At 42.5% G+C, this 10,393-nt stretch overlaps 1 protein-coding gene across 2 annotated transcripts; it reads left to right on the forward strand.

Annotated features, from left to right (window-relative positions):
• Positions 1 to 5,294: 5,294 nt before the first annotated feature.
• arf6a (ADP-ribosylation factor 6a) lies at positions 5,295 to 8,068 on the forward strand. Of its 2 annotated transcripts, none has more exons than XM_085771827.1 (2): positions 5,295 to 5,401; positions 5,548 to 8,068. In XM_085771827.1, the coding sequence occupies exon 2, from the start codon at positions 6,261 to 6,263 to the stop codon at positions 6,786 to 6,788; it is 528 nt and encodes a 175-aa protein (XP_085627953.1). In that variant the 5' UTR covers positions 5,295 to 5,401; positions 5,548 to 6,260; the 3' UTR covers positions 6,789 to 8,068. The 2 variants fall into 2 exon arrangements, with proteins under 2 accessions (XP_085627953.1, XP_085627954.1); XM_085771828.1 differs by having other exon boundaries at positions 5,295 to 5,397.
• Positions 8,069 to 10,393: the final 2,325 nt, after the last annotated feature.

A 10,393-nucleotide genomic window follows, 5' to 3' on the forward strand; every position in this document is an offset into this window, starting at 1 on the left:
TGTGTTCAGGCTAATAGTCCTCACTGCAGGCGACCCCGGCTCAAATCCTGCGCTGAGTGGCCCTATATCCTGCGTGTCATTCCCCCCCTCTCTCCCTCCCATTTCCTGCCTCTCTCAACTATCCTGTAAAAAAAAAGTGATGTAATTATGTACAGGTACTTGCTAACTACTAGCTAGAGGGGTCTAATTTATGCATAGTTTTTTGTCAATAATGTGAACATTTTCCACATGTTCACATACACCCCCCTGGACCTGACCAATTTGAAAACCCTGGCTACGGCCCTGTCCTTCAGGGGAAATGTTTAAAATATTCAACTCTTTAATTGTTATCAAATGTTTAAGTTTACTTACTTAAGTCCTTACAAATGACATGCTAAGATTTAAAGGGATAGTTCACCATTTTGGCAAATTCGCCTATTGCTATAATCCCTATTGTCATAGGGGTAGGTACATGTAATTTTTTTGAGATTTGTGGGGTAGAGACGCAAGGTACTAAGGGAACACAATGAAGGTGAACGGTACAGGTCCTCTCTCCCTCAAAACCCATCAAATACACAATCCAACCATCTTTGTCCACCTCTCATGGATAAGTTGTGAGCTGCACATTCACCACGCAATGAAAAAATCATGTAACATTACGTGACAGAGTTGTTTTCGAGAAAAATGCATAGCCAGATCTTCAGACACGGCTGCTGGGCAGAGTGCTTTCAAAAATGTAGTTTAATTGTGTTCACTGAGCAGCTCACGTCTCTGCCCCGCAGATCTCAAAACATACACCGATAATTAAAGGGGATGAACCTTCTCCTATGACTATAGGGATTATGGTGATGGGAGAATTTGCCAAAATGTTGAACCATCCCCTTAAATGGGAAATTCCTGAAATTCAGTGTCTTTGCTTTCTTATGCAGTGGAAATGAGGTTTTCTATAATGGTTAGTGATTGCATTACTAAACAATGACAAAGAGTACTGGATGTAAATAAACTCTGTAGAAGGGAGTTTTTCCTCAGTTGATGTGGTCTAACGGCAAAGGATATTGTTATGATGCTGCATATAAATGAACTTGCCTTGCCTAATAACATTGTTTTCAACTCAAAACATTGCATGGAATACTGTATTTATTATTTTATTCAAAATCCTCCAGTAATACAACAAACTGAACAAAATACCATTCACATGGTGACTACAATGTACTCCTGCAAAAAAGAAAAAGGGTTAGATGATTGGATGCTAAATTAAATTAATTTTGCATCCAATCAGGTGAATAGGTAGGCTATACTGATTCAAATGAAGCCCTGCCCCATAGGTTAACCTGTTCAGTGGATGCTCGAGCACCAGAGCACCCAGGAATTGGCACCTATACCTATAACATTGAATTGGCAGGAATTTCAAGGAATAGCTCACCATTTTGGCAAATTCGACTATTGCCATAATCCCTATATAGGGGTGTTTGTAGGGGAAAAAAACAAAACAAAAAACATTTGTTGACAATTAAGGACTTGAATATTTCAAACATTTCTACCTATATTAATTTCAAAGGAGGTTAAATCGAAAGCAACTGGACTTAGTTATTTGTTCCTAGTTATTTGTTCCTAGACAAATAACTAAGTCCAGTTGCTTTCGATTTAACCTCCTTTGAAATACTATGACCTGGGCAAATGAAAATATGCACCGGCTTCGTCCTATAGGCTATTAATAAATAGGCCTACTTAATATATTTCTTATATAATCAGAATTGTAATTATATGTCTACTGTAGCAATTTGATTTTACACATTCATAGTGTTTATTTGATGTATAAAAAACATAATAATCGTAAACGTGAATCCTACCAAGAAAATCTATAATTGTGACAGCCGTCTTGAATCTCTCTCTATCTCTTTGTAAGCAGAATCTTACTAATACAGTTGTATTATGTAGAAATTTTAAACACTGAACTGTCTGCCATGGTGTTGCAATGCTGATCAACAATTAACAATGGATCATGATGATGACGTTCAGCATGACAACCTTAAACCACAAGTTCAAAATGCTCAACACCAAAACCTCCTATCTACATGCAGATAGGAGGTTTTTACCTAGCAATAGGCTAACAAACACGATATTTACAAAATAATACTTATTTAGTATGCTCAATTATGCAAATTATGCAAGTGACATTCTACTGTGCTGTTTCAAGCATTATTTCCTCAGATTTTCGATAAACTCACCCTTTTGATGTGCTAAAAGTTTCACCACTGGGTGCTAATATGCTATCCTGCACGATTCAGACTATTCTTATCATTAACTTGACAAAGATACTATCAAATACTTCACTAGTACGGTTGGAAGACACGTCTTATTTAGAAAACAATGGATTATTACAATCTGACAGAAATTTAGACACAACACAGACATCCCAAATTCCAGCTAGGGTTGCTGCTGTGGCGGATAGGAGGTTTTGCACTTCAAAATTTTCCCAGCAAACCTGTTTTGGTTAGGTGACTTTTCTGTCACAATTAAGGGCAGGGTTATCTTGCAAACAGACTAAATAGGAGGATCCTTCCCTGTTCTCATCATTTTAAGTGAAATCCACAATTCGGAAGTTTTGCAGATAGGAGGTTTTGCATTTCGGCCATCGATATATGCAGACAAACTAACGGGAATATAGAGGTCAAATAATAAATAAATAAATGAAATGAATTCACTTAAAGCAGAAGTAAGCAATATTTTTGTGTTAATATAAGTCTTAAATAGTTATATCTTCCGACAGCAATCACCTACATAGAGTGTTTGGACCGAAACTCGGGTCTGTCAGTCCCTCTGCTCTGCTCTGAGCCGAGGAGAAAACTTTTCTCGTATCCTACAATTTTTATCCAATGAGGAGAGAGAACGGCATGAAGGGCTGTGTGTGCAGCCAAGGGATGCGCGTGAATGTGGTGACGTAGGGACGAGGACCAATAGATCCATGACGAGGGCGGGGGCTGCTAACTCCGTCGGCTGACAAGAAGTTATGGTGCGTTCAGGGCAGCCCGTAACTCGTGTTTTTCCGACCTGTGAAGTCGTACCAGTTCGATCTGGTATTCACGGGTGGGAAGTTACGAGTGGCCGTTATAGTGACTTTCACAGGTAAAACAGGTCGGAAAAACATGAGTGGGTTGCCTGGAACGCTACAAAGTCGTAAGTTGTGACTTGAAGCCGTAACTTACGGTTTCAAAAGCCTGCCTGGAACGCAGCATTAGCCAAAACGACCGGATCGCTTACTTCTGCTAGTAGCCTAGCTAATACACTTACCACAAGTAGGCTAGCCTACATTTAGGGATTTGACAGTTCGGCGGTCTAAATATGTAGATCATTAACACTGGAGGACAGAAGCTGATAATAGCATAATTCATTACTTTTTCATCTTTATCTTATTTTAACTGATGATCCATATGAGTATTCTTACTGTTGTTACCTAATATATATTTAACTAGAACCACTGATACTCATTAATTCGTATCAAAATGTCTAATAAAAACATCAGCTAATATATCAGTGATTTTTTTTTTTTTTTAATCCAAAATATCAGTAGTAAAGTTATTTGAATAAAATAATCCCAAATGTCTGGGATATTTACATTAGATACAATCTGCCAGATATCTTTTGCTAGAATGATTTCATATCACTTCTGTTAATAGGCTACATTTATATAGAGGATCCTAAAAAAAAACCTTTTTTAAAATGTCATGAGCCCTACAAAGTGGACATCTAACTGTAAAGTTTAGACCACTGCTAACTTGATCTCATAACTTCCCCCCAACAACATGATGGGTTCTCAGATAATGACAGTGTAGGTTATTTAATGTTTATTGTGTTCTAGCCCGGTATAATAAGCAGGTGTGCTTCCTACAATGAAACTTCCTACTCACTTACAGCCTCCACGTCACAGACTAATCATACAGGAACCGTTTGAATGAATGATCAGACATGTCGGACAGACCCGGCTGTAAACCCCCTTCTGAGCTCATTGATCCTCCTAAATCCCTACATATGCTTCATATGCACAGGCCTTTGTGTGTTTCCTGTGACACACGTAATGCTAGAGGTGATTAAATACATAATGAAAGCTCAAATGGCGTCAACAGCAGCTGATGGGCTGGTCCGCAGTTCGCTGTTTGTGCAGCGCGCATGCGAAATGGCGTATGGTGCGTTTGGGGGAAGTCGGAATTCTTGTAAATTGTATGAATGATGTATTTGATTCAGCTTTGATTGAAGTCTGGACCTGAGACATGCAGGGTTTAAATACACTGAATCAATTAACGGAAACATTTTTAAACAACTAATATAATTTAGTTCCCGAGTTTTGAATGATCAAGTCAAAGCAAAAACCAAAATACACAACTTATAGGCCTATCTGTTTCTTATCTCAAATGTCATTGAATTGATAAATTACTTATCGGCCAGATGTCATGTGCTCCTTCTTCTGCTCTGTGTGTTGGACCTCATTTCATTTGTCATTGTTTCATATCTTTAAATAGCTAGTTAGTCAGCTAAAATGATGTCGAAGTGTATCCAACGATGAGTCAGTGCACCTGACATCACTGTCGGGTGTGGTCAGATGTGGACGTGAACCAAAAGGGCCAGTGAAACCCTCCTCCAATTTGGTGTGAAAGATAGACAATAGAACTATTATCTATTGAATAGTGATTATTCTGTCGTCATCTTCTCCTAACAGGTTTATCACTGTAGTTTTTACACTAGGTCTGCTCTTCTTTCTTCTTCTTTTTTGTCCTTGCATGTTTGAGCTGCTTTGAAATTAGAATTTATAAAACTTCAACTTTGTACACCTTCCTTTTTTTTTTCTTTCTTTCTTTCTTTCTTTCTTTCTTTCTTTCTTTCTTTCTTTCTTTCTTTCTTATTGACACACAGGCATTGTGTATAGAGAAAGCATTCAGGAAATAACTCAAAGATATGTGATCTGTAAATAAGCCTTTAGTGCATAGTCTAATGAATTTGTGTGAATTGAACAAAGAAAAAACTACAGTAGCCTAATGAAAAAAAATACCTGATTGTTATTTATTGCATCTATCTATTAAATCCTAATTTAAAAATTATAAGATAAATGAAAGACAGATTAAAAAAATAAAATACAGTAGGCCTAGGCTAAAGTTATTTGGGGGAAGAAGAAAAAAAATTGTTTGGGTTCATATGCATTGCGCTTCAGATGTCGGAGCTCATGATGAGTCCTTGAACGCAGCACTAGAGTGTGTGTGAGCAGTGTAGAGGAAGTGGCGGCTGATCTGGGTCCGCACCTTTTCCGGTAACACAGCACCGCCACAGCTCGACTGAACGGCTGCAGAGAGAGAGGGAGGAAGAGAGACAGAGGGCGGCAAGAGCGGGGAGACACGGCCCGGGGACTGGGGGACGATCGCCGCAGACGTAGGTAAAAAAAAAAAAAAAAAAGCCACTCCGCTCCGTGTGTTCTTTGGTCCTGTTCCGCCTCTGTGTCCGCGGAGAGAATATTTTTTTCGGATCCAAAGTTGTTCTCTGTACTAACACCCCTCCCTTCTCTGGACCGCTCTGTCACAGGGGGAAGAGGAGAAGAAAGTCGGATGAATCAATGACCTTTTGAGCAGCTCTTCCTCTGGATGTCCCGATGAGCAGCAGTCGGACCGGAGAGCTCGGATCCTGGCGTGTTTCTCCAAGAAAAACACTTAGCTGTGAGATCCATCGACTGGAATCGGGCGAAGTGTGAGTGTGTGTGGACAGCCGGCTGCCAAGGAGGAAGTGGGAACCCCGGGCTCGGACTGGGCCTGGTTTCTATAGAAGGCTTCTTTTCTTTTTTTTGTAGGAGGCTACAGCAGCTGGATCCTGAAGGAGACGTAAAGACTTGAAATATGTGGTTGTGAAGAAAGTCTGCTAGTTTGAGACAAGAGGGGGATGTAATTTTGTCTCCGCACATTGGAGGGCAGTGGATCATGAAAATATATCCCCACCCAATTCACAGAGGGCTCCACACACAGCACTGCTCCCACTGAGTGCTCGGCTCAGCTCAGCTCAGGTCACATCATCCCGGTCCAGATAATTGTACCTCTCTTGTTAATCCAAACTGATCTCACTTGAAAGCCTGCCGCCTTTTGAATATTGACACTTGTGCCAGGCAAGCCCACGTGGAGGGGGCTCCCATCAGCACACACACTGAAACTGTAACTCAGCTGTGGTGAAAACAAGCCCTCGCTCTCAGAAGAAGAGACGTCGACGATTTTCTCCTCCCAACAAAGTATTTATGCACAGCAAACAAGATGGGGAAGATGCTGTCAAAGATCTTTGGCAACAAGGAGATGAGAATATTGATGCTTGGACTTGACGCGGCGGGTAAAACCACGATCTTGTACAAGCTGAAGCTGGGACAGTCGGTCACCACCATCCCCACCGTCGGCTTCAACGTGGAGACCGTCACCTATAAGAATGTGAAGTTCAACGTGTGGGACGTGGGGGGCCAGGACAAGATCCGGCCTCTTTGGAGACATTACTACACGGGCACCCAGGGCCTCATTTTCGTGGTGGACTGTGCCGACAGGGACAGGATCGACGAGGCCAGGCAGGAGCTCCATAGGATCATCAACGACCGGGAGATGAGGGACGCCATCATCCTCATCTTCGCCAACAAACAAGACCTCCCAGACGCCATGAAGCCCCACGAGATCCAGGAGAAGCTGGGCCTGACCCGGATCAGAGATAGGAATTGGTACGTTCAGCCCTCGTGTGCAACAACAGGGGATGGACTCTACGAGGGCCTGACCTGGCTTACCTCAAATTACAAATCTTAATGTTTGTCCCCTCACCCCCCGCCCCCCCTTCCCCACCCTCATCACCAGCCTGGACACTTGGAGGCAGAAAAAGTAGCTGAGAATGAAAACATGAGTTTAAAAAAAAAAAATGCAATCTGAAGCAATTAATACCACAACCTCTCTACTGAGTATATATCAAAGAGAGTAGCAATTATATTTTGTTTTATTTTTTCTTATTTGATAATGACGACTTCACTATAACCCCAGATTTCATTTAAACAAAAAAGACAATTGCTTGTTTTTCTTATAGTTTGCTTTGGTTCACATTCTTTATAATCAGTACTGTTTAAATATACAATAAGCTTTTGAGCTCTTACTGCATATTCTTTTGTTTCCCTTCATTTTGTATCATTTCGTTTTTAAGGGGACCTTTTTTTTTTTTTTTTTTTTAAGGGACACAAACCGTTTTAGTTTCTCCCCTTGCTTAGCCTCTCACTCTGGTCTTCTCATGACCCAGCTACATATCCAAAGGATGGGAGACGTCCAGAAAACCATCGCCTATAGCATCAGCATATCACTTTCATGGCTCTAACTGCCTCTGTAATGTGTAAGAATGTGTATTATGGATAATGTTAGGACCATGGAGAAAAAAAAAAAGTAACTGTTTTCATAATTGATTGTACTGGGACGAATGAGGAAACGTGTTATTTCCTGTGCAGTGATCACATCCATAATGTCTACTGTGGCGGTTTGTTCGAAAAGACACTATGTGGACGCTGGATATTCACACACTGTGATATGGATATATGTTTTTTGTTGTTTCAGGGTCTCAACCTGTTACTATTAGTACTTATTATTGCCTCTTTTTGTTCCTTCCTCCCAGAGCTTCCATTACTGTTGAGTATTTGTAGTTTCAGCTGCTGTAAGGGGGGGGGTTACAGGTGCCCCCACAAGCAAGACAGTTACTACGGCAGAAGGTATTCTCATCCGCTGAGTTTGCACTTTGGGAGGGGGCGGGGATTACCGACTAGCTGGCTGTGCACATTTTGACTTTCTGTGACTGACTTTTGGACCCCAGCAAGTGTTTACGAAATTCCCAACCCCCCCGCCACCTCCAGGATAGGTGCTCCAGTGACTGCTACCCTCCTCTTTTAGTTTTTTTTGTTTTTGTTTTACCCATCATCACCTGCCTGTATACCTAAGGTCCTGCAGCCTTCTGTTGATAGTTCATAGATTCTGCTCTGTTTCAGTTTTGTTCCCCTTTTTTTCCCTCTCTTTTTGCTCTGCTAATGAAATAATAAAAAGATATATCCAGATCAGTACGGAAGTGACGCCTTTTCAATAAGCAGCTGCAACTGTCGAAAGAGTAGAGCATTATTTCACTCAGGCTCACGAAAGAGGAAGTGAGAGGTCGGGGCGTTATGATGGTTGACAGGACTAGTTAACTGTGAAGTGAAGTGAGCCTCGGCCCGTTTCCTTTCTGCGCTCTGCTGTGTGAGTCACTGGCTGTGAATAAGTGATGAGATCTCTGGTTTCAGTGAAGTGATTGTCAGGTAAACTGTGCTTTTGAGCCAGGTCTTAAAGTATCACTTGGTCAACAGACGCCACAGACGACTTTCAACATTTTTTTTTTTAAACAAAGCTGGCTTGTTAAAGGGGGGCGAAGGCGGTGAGAACGGTGAGAGGTTTAGAATCTCCGCCTGTACGGACTCAGATCAGTCCTGGTAATGTGTAACTTCACATCACATGTCTGTTTAAACAAGGCTGCTGTCACACACTGAGGTAAAACTAGACTTTCATGGGCAGGAAATGACACATTTCTCAAACGCCAAGATTCCTGCTGTCATCACATTTTAACCCGATGAGAGAGAAAAAAACAGAGTGTGTTCAATAAACCAAATGAATCTGAGTTTCTGAGAACCTGACAAGACCAGTGTGTTACTTCAAGATTGTGTAACTTGTGCGGCGAGGGTCACCGCCTCCTGAAAAGGTCTGAGGCGGCCGGCATGTTGGCCTGAGGCGCACATCTGAGATGGCCACTGTTTCATTTCAACCCCTTTCCTTCCTCCTTTACTGAAGCACTGAGGTTGTTGGGTCTCCGACTCATTTGTAATAGCAGAAGAGCCGTGTGTGTGTGTGTGTGTGTCTGTATCTGTGTCTGTGTGTGGGGCTGAGAGTCTGTGTGTGTGTGCGTGTGTTTAAGGTCACACATCGAGAGAGGAGGGTGTGAAGTGTGGTTAGTGACATCAGCGTTGTGTGAAGTCAGGAAACGCTTGACAGAAGAAAACGGTTGTCATGGAAATGGGTGGTTTAGGGCTGAGTCGCCTGTTGGTGAACAAAGACAGTTACAAGTGTCAGGATGTGTCTTTAATAATAAATGCACACACATAGGCTACAGGTGAAATGTGATAAGTTTCCAGCAAAGCTCACATATTAGCAGATTTTACATTAATGTGACCACAGCTGAGTTTTCATGGGAATCACAGTGCAGGAATTCCAGCGCAGGAATGCTGGCTCTGGCTTTCTGTAGCCTATCTCTGTGCATTTGCTCTGTTCGGTCCAGGTGGTGTTTGTTCTGTGGCTGTTGATTTGAAGTTTGACCTGAGAGCCGTGCCACGCATGTGACAGGAGAGAACAGGCCGACCAGCATTATCTCTCCTGAAACTGTCGTCACCTCAGAGTCAGGTCCTCTGGAATCGGTGGCACCAGTCGCAGGAATTTCCTGCATTTTCAGAGCGAGCGCCATTGTACTGAAACCACTTTATTTGAACAGTGGAGGGGCAGTGGCTCGGCTGTGTCAAGTATGATCTTGTTTGCCTCTGATTTTTTTTTCCATTGTGGATATGGAAATTCCGAAAGCGAAATCTTACGAGCGCTTTTCTTTTTCTCAGGAGGAATGGAAGGAGAGGAAATCTGGAAAGGCAGAGAGCAGTTTGAAACGGCTCCTGATGTTACGTCAGCACTTTGAGCCACTGAATCATGCTGCACATGTCACAGGCCCTTTGTACAGCTGTCACTGCACTCAGCTGCACATGCATTACAACACACGGGCCGGTGTCAAATGCTGCCATGCTCACCTGTGGCCCTCACTTCAAGGGATGTGATCTAAGAGTTTGTGTGGTTTTAACCGGGTGGAATGTATGAATTAAACTGAACTCTTGTCTCATCCAGATCTGGAGGTGTATAGTGATGCCTGTCAGGTGACCCTGCGGCCCACACCGATGCAGTGGGATGTTAGTTTCGGTTCCTCTGCACCACCGTCACCATCAGCAGTCACATCAGGGGTTGAGATGTGATTCACTTGTGTTTCCTGTGACCAGTCGCCCAGTGAAAGCTGCTGCTGCTGCTGCTGCTGCTGCTGCTGCGGAAGTGTTGGATTTGAATGAAAGCCCAGAGCAGACCTGCTCCGTTTTCTTTCTCGTTCTGTTTGGGCCCTGAGCGCTGCCATTGTATTTCAGCCGGGTGGGGGGGGTGGAGCAGACTATTGTACGCTTTTGAAGGGGGTGGTTTCAAAAACAATACTTTTAAACAGAGCTCATTGGCAGTTCCTCTTGTCATTTGTTTACTCGGGCGTTCCTCTTTGATTTTAATCTCGCCTCAGTTCTTCTTTCAACAAACCAGGAAACCATCAAATACAGACAATG

Source organism: Trachurus japonicus, chromosome 24, assembly GCF_045865225.1.
Source record: "Trachurus japonicus isolate A0001 chromosome 24, Traja_1.0".
Classification (NCBI taxonomy): domain Eukaryota; kingdom Metazoa; phylum Chordata; class Actinopteri; order Carangiformes; family Carangidae; genus Trachurus; species Trachurus japonicus.